The 17,162-nt window shown below is 37.0% G+C and overlaps 1 protein-coding gene across 1 annotated transcript in view; it reads right to left on the bottom strand.

Moving 5' to 3' along the window:
• The window catches only part of PTPRM (protein tyrosine phosphatase receptor type M), a 1,055,867-nt gene that overhangs the window by 631,960 nt on the left and 406,745 nt on the right, over positions 1 to 17,162 (bottom strand). The window contains exon 4 of the mRNA XM_044666801.1: positions 10,820 to 10,898. Coding sequence (XP_044522736.1) covers positions 10,820 to 10,898 — 79 coding nt within the window. The remainder of the gene's footprint in view (positions 1 to 10,819; positions 10,899 to 17,162) is intronic.

Genomic DNA, 17,162 nt, shown 5'->3' with positions numbered 1-17,162 from the left:
ATGATGGCTGGAAAGGAGAGAAAGTGGAGGCAAGAGAACGGTTAGAATATTATTATAATAAAGGCAGAGGGAATAATGACCCAACCTTGGGCAATAGAAATAAAATAAAAAGAAACTAACTGAACATCTATTCAATATAACATAAAGAAGATCTATTAGATTAAATGACTTCTGAGGCAGCTTCCCACCCCTACAATTGTATAATTAATTTGAGAATTATGACAAAGGCAAAATCAATGATTTGGTAACTGATTAGAAGTGAAGGTTGGGGCAGAATGAAAGTCAAAATGACTCTAAACTTTCTGGGCCAGAAGAACAGTGTGACACTGTTAATGGAAGTTCAGGAGCTATGAAGAAAGACAAGCTTTGGGGACGGAAATGATTATCTCGGTTTTGACTTAGGTGAGTTTGAAAGTACTTCCAAGACATATATAGGTATCAGTGTTAAACAGGCAGCTGGAAACAGGGTTCTGGAGCTCAGGGGAGAAATTAGAGCCACGATATAATCAGTAACTCAGGTTTCCAAAGCACTTTCTGATTATAAAGCACTCTACATGTACCATCTTGTTTCTCACACCACCGACGGGTATTATAAGTAATGAGCTCATATATGTAAAGCACATTGGAACTCTCAGTGTGCTATATAAATATCAGCTCTTGCTATTATTGTTATTATAAATAATCATTCATATTTATTTTTATCATATGTTGAGGTTTAGAAGAGCTGTAATAGAAAAAGCAAAAAGAAAAATCTAGAGGCATGAGATTCGGGGTAGAATTCTGGTGGATTTTGTTGCAATAATTTAAGATCTTTGAACCTTAGGAGAGACTAGTGAAAGTTCATAAACATTCATAGAGAATTCATTGAGATGAATAGCAGCAGATGGAATGGAGAGTAAGACTGTGTCAAATGCTCAGATAGCTGGAAGAAGGGGGTAAATTAACCTAAAATCCAATCAGGATAAAGTATCTTTTGCTCTCTGAATACCCATGTTATGCCTCCATTTTTGCTCAACATTGTTCCCTAGCTAAGCATACTCTCTTCCTCTCCTATCACCCAGGAAACTCCTGGCCATCTATTAAGAAACTATTTTTTTTAATTTTAAACCCTTAACTTCTGTGTATTGACTTATAGGTGGAAGATTGGTAAGGGTAGGCAATGGGGGTCAAGTGACTTGCCCAAGGTCACACAGCTGGGAAGTGTCTGAGGCCAGATTTGAACCTAGGACCTCCTGTCTCTAGGCCTGGCTCTCAATCCACTGAGCTACCCAGCTGCCCCCAAGAAACTATTTTTTAAAATGTTACATCCCATGATAGTGAATAGCATACTTGGTTTGGAGTCTGAAAGATTTGTGTGCAAAATTCTCTCGCTGATATTAAAAAAAACAACCTATGAGATCTTGCTAAGTCACAATAATTCAGGCCATTTTTCCATTCATAAAATGAGGTTTAAAAATATAATCTTTAGTTCCTAAAATACACACACACACAGAAAGAGACAGAGAGACAGAGAGAGAGAGAGCAAAAGAGAGAGACTGATAGAGAAAGAGGCACTACAAAAGGGAGAGAGAGCATTTTGTAAATTTTAAAGTACTATATAAATATTCCTAATAATGATATTGATGATGTCCTTAATCTCCATGATTTCCTCCACTAGCAAGACCCTCCCAAGATACCACAGAGAATTGAGGTTTGTACTTATTAAATAACAATCTGTTACTGAAAATGTAACATTGTATATTGTATATGTTTTTGTCTTATTCTCCAACTGAACTGTAAGCCCTGTGAGGGAAGGGCTTATACTTCATCATTTTACATCTTCCTAAATCCCTAGCACAATGAATACCTACATTATTTTCTCTTGCATGTAGAACGCCCACCAAAGTTCCCCCGGAATCCAGGAACACAGTGGGGTTCAAAAACATAGCTTATGAGCACCTAGTGATATTGTTACTGAGTTCTAATCAAAGGCATTAAATGAAAATGACATTTTTCTAAAAGGAGCAACTGAACACGTGCCCCATAAAGCTGATTTATTGTTTCCTACAGACATTTAGTAGGAAGAATAGGCATTCCTAGAGAACACATGTGAAATGACACACACAGAAAAAAACATGCAGCCCAAGTCTATGAGTGAAGGAGCAATTCATAACTCCAGTGCGGGGCTATTAAATACTTTCTGATGATATCATCATGGTCCATCTCTTTTCTTAATATGGCATATAGTCTATCTAGGTTTATAGTCTCTACTGGGTCTGGTAGTCAGGAACATCTGATTTCAAATCTGACCCCAGGCACTAACTACCTCCATAATCCTGGGCAAATCATTTCACATCTGTTTGCCTCACTTTTCCTATCTGCAAAGTGGGAATAATAATAACAACACTTTCTTCTAGGGTTGTTATAATGATGAAATTAGAAATATATAGAGTGCCTAGAACATATTAAGCACTATATAGATATTAGCTATGATGATGATAACGATTCTTCAATAGTTTTATAACCTCTATTAAATAATGCTCCCCTGGGAATGATTATGGAACTTTCCTATGCTTTCAGGTTCTGGCTTCAGTGGTAGTCCTCAGAGGAGGAGCTACTTCTTCAGTATAAGGGGAAGAGAAGTAGACTCAGCTTAGAGACCAGAAGCTTCAGCTCTTTAATTTTTTTATTTAAATGTATTTATTTATTTTGCTAACTCTCTCCTTTCTTTCCTGTGACCATTAGAGAAGGATCATTTGACAAAAAAGGCATCTGTATATATAAAACTATGTCCAGCTTATTTCTATTTAGTAGTTCTATCTCTGGAGGTAGACCTACATGAGTCATTCTTCACAGAATATTTCTGTTGCTGTTTATACTGTTCTCTTTGTTCTGTTCATTTCATTCTTCATAATTTCATATGGGTCTAAGGAAACTGGACATTCAGCAATCCACTATGAGACTAGCAGAAAAGCCTCAGCTGTTTTGTCTTTTTTTTTTTTAACTCCATGAAGAGAGAAATTTGTCAGTTCCCAGAATTTTAGCAGCAGGTGCTTTTCTTTCCAGAAGAGTTTCTGACTCCAGGTACCAGGCTCTTTTGGAACACAGAACAGCCAGTCGGCTAAACAGAAGCCACAGGCATTTAGAATGTCTTTAAACCATGTTATGGCTAGGTCCGGATTGCATTATATCATCCCAGACAAATATCTCACTTGGGCAAAGCAATTCCTCATAACATTTGCTAATTCAAGATTCTAGTCCCTATCCCTTCAAGACCATTATTCTTGATTGCCCTTTCAACAAACCACCAATAGATCTCTAGGTGACAGGCCTTACAAATGTTGTTTTCCTTCTTTTTTCCTCCTCTCTTCCCCTAGATTCTGTAGGGCTCCCTTAACAACAAAAGGGCAGAAGGAAAGCAAGGAATAAAATTGTCCTTGGTACACTGTAGCCCAAGACTTTCCTTTGTTTCCAATCTTTGTTTCAAATTCTTGTCTTTATTATGCATCAACACTTTTTCTCCCTTAGGTCTTGAGCTGCCCTACCCAAACATTTGGTGAATGAATGATTAATATGCTGGAAAAAATTCAAAACAATGGCATAGGTGGAGGTATAAACTTCACAGAAGGAGAAAGTTGCTTGGTGACAGCCTATGGGAAGGAAAGAATGGGAACACTAACATAGCCTCACGGCACTACAAGTAGGAAAAAAAACAAGAGGAGGATTATGATGTGTTCTGGTAAATTCAGGTTGGAATTAATTTGAGAATAAGGAAGAGACGCTTAAGGAAAAAGAAATTTGAGGATATTCGTAGTTAGTCAATTTAACAATAAAGGCATTAACGGCTCACAGAAGAAGAGTCTTAAAAAAAAAGGAAGCTTAAAGAGCTTGAGCCAACTTAGGAAAGGGAAAGAGAAAGCTTGAGCTGGGCAGAGTGAAAGTGTAGGAAAAGGTGGTAGTTGTGGACCAGGGTTTTTGAACAAGGCAGATATCCTAGAGAATGACTCCTGGAAAATCATTTGGTTGGGAGGGAAGTTGAAAGAGCCCTTAGGTTACCTCCTATTTCTTTTTTATGACATTTCTTCTGGCACCATGTGCCTTCCCTTAATGTGCCTGCCACAATAGAGTCCACCAGGCTCTTCCTCCTTCCATCTTCTCAACTGGGAACCCTGTTTTATATTTCACTGAAAAAAAAGAGTTAATTCCCTGAGATTTTCCTCTTCTTGGACCATCGAGGTGGTACAGTAGATAGAGTCTGGAATCAGGAAGATTCATCTTCCCAAGTTCAAGCATAGCCTCAGACACTGTCTGGGTGATACTGGGCAAATCACATAAGCCTGTTTTCCTTGGTTTTCTTGTATATAAAATGAGCTAGAAAATAAAATGGTAAAACACTACAGAATCTTTGTCAAGAAAACCACATAGATTGGCTAAAATGATAGCAGGGGAGAGTAATGAATGTTGGAGGGGATGCGGCAAAATTGGGACATTAATGCACTGCTGGTCGAGTTGTGAAGTGATCCAATAATTCTGGATGGCAATTTGGAACTATGCCCAATGAGCTCTAAGAGACTGCCTCCCCTTCGATCCAGCCATAACATTGTTGGGTTTGTACCCCAAAGAAATCATAGATGAACAGACTTGTACAAAAATATTTATACCCGTGCTTTTTGTGGTGGCAAAAAACTGGAAAACGAGAGTATGTCCTTCAATTGGGGAATGTCTGAACAAATTGTGGTATATGCTGGTGATGGAATACTATTGTGCTCAAAGGAATAATAAACTGGAGGAATTCCAGGTGAACTGGAGAGACCTCCAGGAATTGATGCAGAGTGAAAGGAGCAGAACCAGAAGAACATTGTACACAGAGACTGATACACTATGGTAAAATCGAATGTAATGGACTTCTGTACTAGCAGCAATGCAAGGATCCAGCACAATTCTGAGGGATTTATGGAAAAGAACGCTACCCACATTCAGAGGAAGAACTGCAGGAGTGGAAACACAGAAGAAAAACAACCGCTTGAACACATGGGTTGAGGTGGACACGCTTGGGGATGTAGATTTGAAACTACCACACCAATGCAACTATCAACAATTTGGAAATAGGTCTTGATCGATGACACATGTTAAAACCAGTGGAAATGGGTGTCAGATATGGGGGGGGGGAGAGCTCAGGGGGTGAAGGGTTAAGTAAGAACATGAATCATGTAACCATAGGTAACTTTTCTAAAAAATAAAGAATATTAAAAAAAAGAAAACCACAAATGGGGTCACAAAGAGGGCCCTACTGAAATGATAGAAGAGTAGTGATTAAATTCCTCCATTGCAGCTTTAAGATATGATTAAAAAAAGCTCACAGTCATGCAGCTCCCTATATGGGGCAGTGGTAGTACAGTGGATAGTGGTCATGACTAAACAAATGAACAACAACAACCAATGTGCCATCTTAATTTACAAAATCCCTCCCTCGCACTAGTTCTGTGAGACAGAAGGTACAAGCATTATTCTCCCCAACCTGTAACTGAGTCTCAGAAACAAGTCCAGTGACTTGCCAACAGTACATACATGCCTGCAAAAAAAAAAAATTCAGAGCCATGATTTGAATTCAGGTCTCATGATTCCAACTCTGGTATACTTTTCCTATTACCAATTGACCTCTGTTAAAGATCAAACGTCTTCTTAAGAAAATAAACAAGGAAACAAAATTATTAAGCTGACAAAATATTTCTCTAGAGTCATCTATTTGAATTATGGAAACAAATTTGAAATGCAATTTAGGCCTAAGTCCAAACCATGAGGACTGTCTATGTTTGTTAGAAGTAAGTAGCTTAGGAACAAGAGAGTGCTGATTCTGCACAGCCACCGCCACATTTCAAGTATTTGTGCATCTTGCTGCCACTAACATTAAAACTAACTTTATGAGGCACTCTAGGCTAGTAACAGAAAAGCTACATTTTTTTAATGACATGATGCCTGCTCATAAACCTATATGAATCCTAGCAGCAGCCTTTACTATGAGCTAAATGAGGTTCTGTAATTTTGAATCAACTTTGAAAGAACAGGTGATAGTTTCGATTTTCAAAGATGCACATTTATGCCCCTTTAGGATTTAAATTTGATAAGTATTAAGTTTTCAAAAACCATTTTATCTTATTAAAAATTTCAATAGAAGTCCCTTAAAATATTATCTATAAAGCTCTTAATTTGCAAGGCTTTGTGCTGTTACCATCCCTAAAATTTTTATACATGCCTTGCCCATAAATATTTAGTTCAGGAAAAGAGAACTTGAGAATGCCCCTTCTCAACAGCATTTAAAGAAAAAACTGAAAGAGTAAAAAATGTGCATTTGAATCATACATCATCATGTTCCAGAGTCAGCTTAGAAATTCTATAGCTCTCACAGTGAATTAAGTACTAGCACTGTCTTTCTCCAAAGGAGATAACCTATACATAGCTCTTCACCTGAAGCCATACAAGTTGGGCTCTTAGCTCAGGAACTATACAGTGTCAGGTCTTTTTAGCAAGAGAAACCTCTCAGGAATTCAGGGACGGGGTAGAAAGTAGAACTCTTTCTTCAATAACTGCACTGAACTCTATGTCCCAAATCCCATACCTTGGGAAAGGGCTGAAGAACATGAATTGATATATCCTTAATGAGATGTAAAATAAAAGTCCCATGATACTTTTCTTAAGACTGAGGAGAGAATGAGGTGTTAATTCTAGTATTTTGGCTAAATTTCAACTGAGGTAATTATGTTCTATTTTCCTAAATTCCCCCTGCTGTTTCAATTAGATATGGTATTGTTCATTATTCTGCTTTTAATCACCCTCTACCCCCCAAAATCCTTTTAAATTCCAATCATACAAGACCTCCAGGAATTGATGCAGAGTGAAAGGAGCAGAGCCAGAAGAACATGGTATACAGAGACTGATACACTGTGGTAAAATAGAATGTAATGGACTTCTGTACTAGCAGCAATGCAATGACCCAGGAAAATTCTGAGGAATTTATGGAAAAGAACGCTACCCACATTCAGAGGAAGAACTGCAGGAAAGGAAACATAGAAGAAAAACAACTGCTTGAACACATGGGTTGATGCGGACATGATTGGGGATGTAGACTCGAAACTACCACACCAATGCAACTATCAACAATTTGGAAATAGGTCTTGATCAATGACACATGTTAAAACCAGTGGAAATATGCATCAGCCATGGGGGGGGTGGGGGTGAGGGGGAAAGTAAGATCATGAATTATGCAACCATGTTAACTTTTCTAAAAAATAAATATTAATAAATGTCTAAAAATAAATGAATGAATGAATGAATGAATGAATGAATAAATTCCAATCATACAAACCTCTAGTTTTGATGCTATACAATGGATGATATGTTCCACTTCAAAAATTATATTCATTTTCATAGACTCTCAGAGTTGGAAGGAATCTCAGAGTTCACCTACTCTAGTCTCTACCTGAACAAGAATTCCCTCTATATCATTCCCCAAATGAGATAATGGGAATATTTCCCTTGTTCTCAACCATAATCTAATGGAGAAGATAAAGGATTTAATCAATCTTTTTTAAACAAAATAGAACCCCTAGTGAAAGATTTCAGCAGAGGGCTAGACTTGACATCTTCATCACAGGCCCATGAATAAACTGTTTATATGACTTTAAATAAAGGTATATTTAAGTCAATTTTTAAAAAGTAATGTGACAGAACAGTAGAAACAATTTGCTATTAGTAGATGCTCTCTACTTTGCCTATGGGACAGAGTATGCTATTTGCTAACTATTGACATGGGCAACATTATTGAATCTCTGTTTCTCATATGTATCCTTTCTCATATGGAAAACAATAATAATTTCTCCACTTACTACAAAGAATCAAAAGGAATAATTAGAAGAAAGCTCACTGGAAAGGATAATGCACTTTAACAACAATGAAATATGTCATTTAATTGTATAATTAATGTGCCATGATTATATGGTATTAATAAAATAACAAATGAATCACATTACAATAATTTATGTTGGTATATGACCAAAATCAGTCTGGTTCTGTCAGTATGCCATACATTTGGGGAAGAATGAATTTGGGACAGGATTCTCATCAGCAGAGTTATAAATTATCTTCATTCACACTCATTTCTACAGAAGCAAAAAAGACCAAATCATTTTTGAAGAAAGTACATAAAGCTGGGGATTTGGGGATTTGGGGAATTAGAGGGGATAAGGTCAAATCCCAGTTCTGTCAACTTGCCTATAAGACTAGACACATCATTTAACCACTCTGGGCCTCGGTTTCTTTATTTGTAAAAGAGAAGAGAGGAGTTTCACTAAATGACCTCTGACGGGCATTCCATTTCTCAATCTCTGACTAACATCCCAACAGATTCAGGGCATTGTTTTGCAAGACTCAAACCATAGGGAATTTACTTCAGAGGTTAATGTTGTTCTCTTTGAGGCCATTGCATCTGGAACAAGGCTTCCTTATCAACCACTGCAATGAAGGGGATTCTTGTTGAACTAGTCCTGAGGACACTGAGCTCCAAACATGCTTCTAATTCTGTTCAGCATTTTGTCAAAGAATAAAAAAATTCACAGTTAAAAGGAACCACAGCAACTATTTAGTTTAATACATTCCAGAAATGAAAACCTACTAAAGCATACCTGATAAATGGTCATCCAATCTAGGCTTAAACATCTTCAAGTATAGGAAACCTATCATTGCCAGAGATAGATCTTACATGCTTTGAGAACTCTAACCACAAGGATGTCATCTTTGCATTAAATCTGAATCTGTCTCTCTACTCTTCTACCCATTGCTCCTGATTCTTTCTCCTGGGGGAAATTTCTCAGATCTCAGAACGAAACAGAAACAAAAGCTAAAATTCAAGTTCAATCTCTTTTACATGAAAACTCTTTCTATTTGAAGATAGCTCTTCTCTAAGCAAAACAATCCTAATTTCTTCACTTAATATTCAATGTGATATGAATTCAAGGTGTTTCCCTGCCTTGGTTGCCTTCCTCTGCATGTTTTTCAAGATTATGAATATCCTTAAACTATGAAGCCTGAACTAAACACAATACTCTCGCTGACCAAAGCAGCCAATGGAGGGACTTAACGATTATATCCCTGGACTCTCTAGCTTTCTTAATGAGCCCAAGATTACAGGAGGTTTTTCTGACTACTACTTTGTACTTCTTATTCACACCATCCTCAAGTGCACTAAAGCCCTCTGATTAAGTTTAGACAACTTTCTGTCTAACCATACCTTTCCCCATCCTATTCTCATGAAGTTGACTGTTTGAACCACAGCAGGAGACTTTACATTTATACATATTAACTTAAACATGGGAGTATGGTGACATGGTGAATAGAAAATGGGTCTCAGTCAGGAAGATGTATTTAATGACACATATCAGCTGGGTGAGGCTGGGTGAATCAGTTAATCTCTCAGTGCCCAAGCCAACTCTCTAAGACTATAAATTACACAGAAAAAAACCTATTTGCATCCAAGGAGAAGGTTTAATCCCAGACAGCTCTTGATAAAATTGAAATCACTGAGGTGGGCTAAGGGGACTGGAGGATCTCATTATATTCAGTCTGTCAAGATAGTTTTCGATTCTACTATAGAATAACTACAGTTATTCTAACTAACTAGTCTAACTGCTAACTATTCCTCTTAGCTTTCTATCATCTGCAAATTTGACAAGTCTGCTCTCAGTGTCTTTATCAACGTCAGTGATAAAACTACAAAACAACACATTACCAAACACAAATACTCTACCAGAGACCTCCTGCCAAACTGATATTGTACCATTAACTTCTACTCTTCAAATTGAGTTGGGCTTCAAAGAGACAGCTGAGAGAACCAATCTGATTTGTAAGTGAAGTTACATGTAAGAAGATGTTCTTGAAACTCACTAAATAATTGATAAATGTGTATGTGTAAGGCAGAAGAATAGTAAGCAATAGGCAAATGGGGTTAGGTAACTTACCCAGGATCACACAAGAAAGAGATGCCTGAGACCAAATTTGAACTCAGGGCTTCCCATTATTGACCTGGGTCTTTATCTTTATCCAGAGCGATCTAGCTGCCTCAAGAAGTAGAGTTCCAATACTAGAATTTCACCTTGTCAGATTTTCTCCTACTTTTCATTTCAGAGAACTGGTATACAACTAGAAATTCTGAATTGCCTAGTGAAAATTCTAGAAAGATTTCTTTCTTATGAATCAAAAAATAAGCTACTAGCCCATTTATAGTGGTGGTAATTAAGCTTATGGAAAGAAACAAAGAATTTTAAAGAGTTTTGCATTTTTAAAATTTTATTTTCCCTATGCTGATAAAAGTCTCATGAAGAACTATCATTAAGGGGATATCTGATCTTCAGAAAGTAACTTCTCCTAAAAGTATATATGATTTAGGTGAACAGAGTATTGCTCATAAATACAGTTTTCTCCAGCACTGTATATTTTTAAAAATATTACTACACATTCGCCTTTGATAAATTAGTAGGTCCTTCATGAGAAAGTAGAGGCCTATTACTGTGATCACTAAACATTGTACTGGATGATTTCTTGGGCTTTCAAGATTTATAAATATGACCTGAGCAGTTTGTGCAATTTTGCTGTGATTTTTTTCTATTGAGAACCATAAAGCAAAGTCTACCACCTGAACATGTCAACCTAGCTGTAGCTCCCATGATTTCTTCAAAAGGAACATTCAACCTCAGTTGTTTTGACACTAAATCTAAATTTTGACATGTTTTCAAAATATCTATACAGGAAAATAAATACAAGTTTTCAAAAAAAAATCAAAGCAACTTACTACATGGATGTCCTAACACCTTCACTTCGTCAATAGCTAGGTAGCCATAATGTCCTGAAGTTACCACTTCAAAAATTACCTGAAAAATGAAGAAAGATTTACATTAGCCATTAAATAAATTTAACATGTGTTTGGAAAGACCATTAGATGTAGTCATAGGATATACATAGGTTCAAGAGTTGAGTCTCCTATTTAGTGGCCATGTCACTCTGAGCAAGTTACTTTAGTGAGATTAGAGAGGCAGTCTTGCAGAATGGATAAAGAAGGTCCTAAATTTGAGTTTTACTCCTAATCTGGGAGAGATTAAAGCAGGTTATATTATTTGAAAACCATCTTCCTAGAGATAATATTTGAGCCCACAGGAGCTAAGGGAAAAATACTTATAAAGAGATGTCATTCTAACGGGGAAAGAAGGAGTTGATAATTTAGAAAGGGAAACAATGGAGAAATCAATTAGGTAGGAAAAGTGTGAAATCAGAGGCCAGATGAAGAAGGCCAGACAAGTAAGTACATGTTAAGGAAGTAGAGGCAGAAGGCACATATTCTTTCTAGAAATTTTTCAGTGAAAGGGAGGAGACTTAATAGCTATGTGATCCTGGACAAATTATTTAACTTCTATGACTCTTATTTTTATTAAGTGTAAAATAAAAATAATATAGTACTTATCCCATAGATTTTTAAGTGAGCATCAATTGAAACAAGGTTTGCAAAGTGTTCTGAAAATCATAAAGTGATATAATTGTTAGCTACTACTGCTAACTAGTAAAAATAGACTATTTATTCTGCTTGTGTCTGATTTGTGGTGAGGAGCAAAACAGATAATGTGAGCAAAGTGTCTATTTATAAAATGTTACACAAATAAGGGTTACTATTGTCACAATCTTAAAGGGAAATATTAAGATGAGTTCTCATCTTCCTATTATCGTTCAATAATTGCTGATAAGTTCTCCAGGCATTTCTTTATCCTATAGTCTCCCAGGTTTCCATCTGCCTCCATCCCTTTTCACTCTAATGTAGCCATTCCAGAGAATGGTCCTATCTTAGATCTCACCATCGCCTATAACTGTGCTACTACAGCCATGATTCTAAAATCTGAAAATCCTCTTTCTAATCATAATGTACTGTCACTCTATCTTTCATTCTCCTTCACTTCTAAATTTATTCTTCATCTTCATAGAAACACCCAGACTCAGGACTCATTTTCTGAACTTTATAATCTTGATCTTAACTGATGCAACTATTCATTATCTTGTACCTTTGATTCTTTCGTCCCATTTTGTTTCCTCCATTTCTGACTTGCCAACATATAACTCTAGAAAATCTACCCCCCCCCAACATTCTCCCACATTTACCACTTACATATGCACTCATCTGTCTTCCCTGATTTTACTCCTAAGGCACTAAACAAAGCTAGAGGAAGTCACACTACTATGTACAGAAGGTCCACTAAAAATTGTGTTCTTGCTACTTCATGGAAATCTTTTTTTTTTTTTTTTACATTTTTCCTTCATTGATCATCCTATTCCTCTCAGCAGTTGTTCCAACTCTTCTTTTCTTTATTTAAGTGCCTCAGGTCACCTCTACCCTTTTAGTCTCCACTGATGTCCTTGATTTTGCTTTATTAAGAAAATCAAGGCCATCTGTCTGGAGGTCTCCATCTGTGCAGGCATTGTTCAATCCTGCTCTAATATCTTTACCAATCCTTTTCTCTTTTACTCTATTCTTTGAGGATGAGTTAGTCCTTCTTCTTATTAAGGCCAATTTCTTTACTTGGGCCTTTGATCATATCTAGGAGCATATACCACTGAACCCTTGGGAACAGATATATAGTCACTAAGGGAAAAAATGCTGAGAAAAGATGACTCAGGAGGGAGTGCCGGAAAATGTTCATTCTAAAGGGGGAGGTGATCTCTTTCATTATGTTTAATCTTTTCCTATTTACTGATGCCTTTCCCAGTTTCTAAAAACATGCCTTTTAAATATAGAACAGGAGGCAACTGGGTGGCTCAGTGGATTGAGAGTCAGGCGTAGAGATGGGAAGTCCTAGGTTCAAATTTGGCCTCAGACACTTCCCGGCTGTGTGACCCTGGGAAAGTCACTTGACCCCCATTGCCTAGCCTTACCACTCTTCTGCCTTGGAACCAATATATAGTATTGACTCCAAGATGGAAGGTAAGAGTGTAAACTTAGTAAATAAATATAGAATAAAATATTTCATTTGACCTTACCATTCCCAAATATCTCCATTTCACTAACAAACTCCTAAAAAAAAATTATTTGTTCCCCTTCCTCTACTTCCTTAATATATACTCACTTGTCAACTTCCCTTAATCTCGCCACTGAATTTTCTACTCTTTCTACATACCTTCCCTCTCCACAATTTCCTTTGCTGGATAATTCCCAAATGAATGTTCCCCAGAGCTCTCTCCTGAGTCATCTTTTCTTAATATATTTCCCAAACTCCCCACTTGGTGACTTTATCTGTTACTATGCATCCAAGTATTATCTCTGTGAAAGATGACTCTCTCTAAGACTCTAATGTCAATCAATTTTCTGTTGGATTGTCCCTCATGGTTGCCCCATAAACATGTCAAACTCAATAGGTCCAAATGTTTCCAATCATCTCAGATTAAAAGAAAAAGTATATATAGATATATGCATACACACATTTTATATATCTTCATATACAAATATGTAACTATATCATTTTACATGTATATAAGTCTATATAAAATGCATAACTACATGCAGCTTGGCAGAAATTATGATACTGATAAGACTACAAGAAAAGATAGGGTAAGGTCTCTGCCATGAAAGAAAAAGACATTCCATTTCTGTGCTCCTAGGGCATTCTTTCTGTCTGGAATGCTCTCCATCCTTTATTCTAACTACTGACCTCTCTGGCTCCCTTAAAGTCCCAACTAAAATACAACCTCCCACAAGAAGCTTTCTCCCATCCCCTCTTAATTCTACTGCTATCTGATGTTAATTATTTTTTATTTATCTTATATACAGCTTGTTTTCTATATATCTGTTTGTACATTTCCTCCTTCATTTGATACTAAGCTCCTGGAGAACAAATATTGTGTTTTGTCTTTTTTTTTTTTTTTGGTAGGCCCAACATGCCAGGACACTACTTAATAATTGGTTTTTGATTGCTCAATCAATTGACAAAGCTTTTGAACTGGTTGGGAAGATCAAGATCAAAAAGATATGAAAATGTCACCATTACCATCATATTTTAATAACTATTCATTATAGCAATAGAAGAATAGTAAAGTAGGATGTGGGGAACAGCCACATGAATGATACAGTTATTTTGATAATCAAAGAATTCAGTAACTGAAAGACAGACTGGGCTCAAGAAATTTACAAGGGTGGTCTTTTCTCAAAAAAGTCACACCTACTCCATGATAACGAAAGCAGGCAATGAAAATGGATCTTGATTCCTGTATGGGGTAGAATGAATCATTCTCCACCTTGATAGAAGAAAGGGCAACTATGTGTTTTTTCTTAATTTCTCTGGAGACAGAGAAGATATTAAGAGCACCAGGAAATCATCACCTTCTGCCTAATCAGATCTCTCACTTATGCCATAGATTGGTCTGCTGACCTAATCATGAAAGCTAAAAAAGAATATAATCAAACATATGGCTACTTCTTTCTTTTTTTTTTTAATTTTTTTTTTATTTTAAACCCTTAACTTCTGTGTATTGACTTATAGGTGGAAGAGTGGTAAGGGTGGGCAATGGGGGTCAAGTGACTTGCCCAGGGTCACACAGCTGGGAAGTGTCTGAGGCCGGATTTGAACCTAGGACCTCCCGTCTCTAGGCTTGGCTCTCAATCCACTGAGCTACCCAGCTGCCCCTACTTATTTCTTTTGCTAGGATTGTGACTCCTTCATTTTCTGCCTCATGCATTACAACATACAGAAAAGCAGACTCTGCTGAAGTATGTTACATGATAACGGGATTACCACTGCCAGTTATATTAAGAACTTTTAAAATAAGGCCTCTCTAAACTTGGTGAGCTCTAGCTTTGAACAACTTTAAACAGGAGCAGAGAAATGGGGGTTAGATAGATAGATAGATGGATAGATAGATGATGGATGGATGGTCAGATAGAGAGAGAGACAGACAGACAGACATATATATTTATGTATGTATATATATATACATATATATGTATATATCGTGAGAGAGATAGATGGATGGAGAGATAGATAAATAAATGAAGATAATAGAGAGAGACAGAAAGATAGATAGATAGATAGATAGATAGATAGATAGATAGATAGATGAATGGATAGATAGATGATAGATGGATAGATGATGGATGGATGGTTAGACAAACAGACAGAAGGATAGATAGACAGATAGATAGATAGATAGATAGATAGATAGAATCATATATACAAACATGTGTGAATATGTGTTTTTTTAGGTACATGTGTATATATGTTTGGGGTAATATTTCCAAAATAATATGCTCAAAAATGATAATAAAATCAAAATTAAATTGTTTTATGTATAATTGGATGTTGGCACAAAGCTATACCCCTAGGATAGTATCATACACACTTCTAGGAGACAGGAGAATTGATGCATGAATGAACATTTGCCATTGGCCAGTAAGATTTTAAGCTCCTTAAAGGCAGGGATTTTCCCTTTTTCTGTCTCCTCAGCAATTAGCACACTGCTTAACACATAGTACATTTTTAATAAATCAATGTTCATTTGTTGGTTGACTGACACTACACTTTTCCCCTCCCCTCTACTGGATGCATGGCTAGACCTCTCAGCATCTTCAAAACTTCCTGATTTGAGCATTGTCAAGTGTTTTTTTACCCTCTTTTTCATCGGAGGATGATAAACAACTAACATCTTTTGGTAAGGTATGAGACCTCACACTATGGGCCACGAGTACCCAAGAAATGGGCCTATAGCATTTTCCTTAGTCCTTATCCATTTTAAGTATAAAGGAGAGAATCTAACCTAGGAGTTCAAACTGTGAGAATCCAGGTTTCCAGAAATCCAGGCTGGGTGGGATATTAGCTTTGAACTTGGACTTGAAAGAATTAAGGCTATGTAAGAACTGAGCTAAAATGAGCCTAATCTCCTTGGGGGTGGGAAGACAGAGCTAAACTCTGAAAAATTTAGGGGGGAATGCTGGAATGTTCATCTTTGAAATATCTCTTAAGTAACTATAGCTTTATAAAAGTTAATTTGATGTTAAATAGTTAAAAGGAACCTGAGAGTAGGCACAGAGCTCCTGAAATGGGAGTCAGGGAGTCATACAAAGGGTGGCTGCTCAAGCCTGAAGACAGTAAAGAATGACACCTCAACCTCATCCATGAATAGGAATAAAATGAAAGAAGCCAGAAGCCACTCTGAGAAAGTGGGGTCAAAGTAAAACATGTTGCATATGCATCACAAAGACTGAGTAAGCAATTTAACTTCGTTATTTTCAAATATTAAAAGAAAGATTTTAAAAGACTTTCCCTTTCTGGCCTTATATTGTTCAGTCATTTTTGAGTCATGTTCAACTCTTTATGACCCCATTTGGGGATTTCTTGGCAAAGATATTGGAGTGGTTTGCCATTTCCTTCTCGAGTTCATTTTTCACATGAGGAAATGGAGGCAACCAGAGTTAAGCGACTTGCCCAGTCACACAACCAGTGAGTGTCTGAGGTCAGATGTGAACTCAGAAAGATGAATCTTCTTGACTGCAGACCTGACACTCTTATCAACTATGTCACCCAGCTGTCCTTAGTGGTGTGTAAATGGAATTAACTCTAGCCCATTCATAGTCAAAAATCTACTTACCCTAGGTATCTAGATTAAGAACAAAGGACTGCCCTTTGGGCAGTCCAAATCAGTGTAGAGGCTGCCATTGGTCCACTTGAATTAGAGGTAGACCCACAGGAAATGATGAGAGACACTATCTCTTTATTTTATTTTTTTTTACATTTATTAATATTCATTTTTAACATGGTTACATGATTCATGCTCCTCCTTTCCCCTTCAACCCCCCCCCTGCGCCCCCCCCTACCCATGCGCATTTCCACTAGTTTTGTCATGTGTCCTTGATCAAGACCAATTTCCAAATTGTTGGTAGTTGCATTGGTGTGGTAGTTTCGAGTCCACATCCCCAATCATGTCCACCCCAACCCATGCGTTCAAGCAGTTGTTTTTCCTATATGTTTCCTCTCCTGTAGTCCCTCCTCTGAATGTGGGCAGCATCTTTACCATAAATCCCTCAGAATTGTCCTGGGTCATTGCATTGCTGCTGGTTCAGAGGTCCATTACATTCGATTTTACCACAGAATGTCAGTCTCTGTGTA

Source organism: Gracilinanus agilis, chromosome 1 (assembly GCF_016433145.1).
Source record: "Gracilinanus agilis isolate LMUSP501 chromosome 1, AgileGrace, whole genome shotgun sequence".
Classification (NCBI taxonomy): domain Eukaryota; kingdom Metazoa; phylum Chordata; class Mammalia; order Didelphimorphia; family Didelphidae; genus Gracilinanus; species Gracilinanus agilis.
Note: the sequence above shows the minus strand (reverse complement) of the source record. Positions and strands in the feature narration are given on the sequence as shown.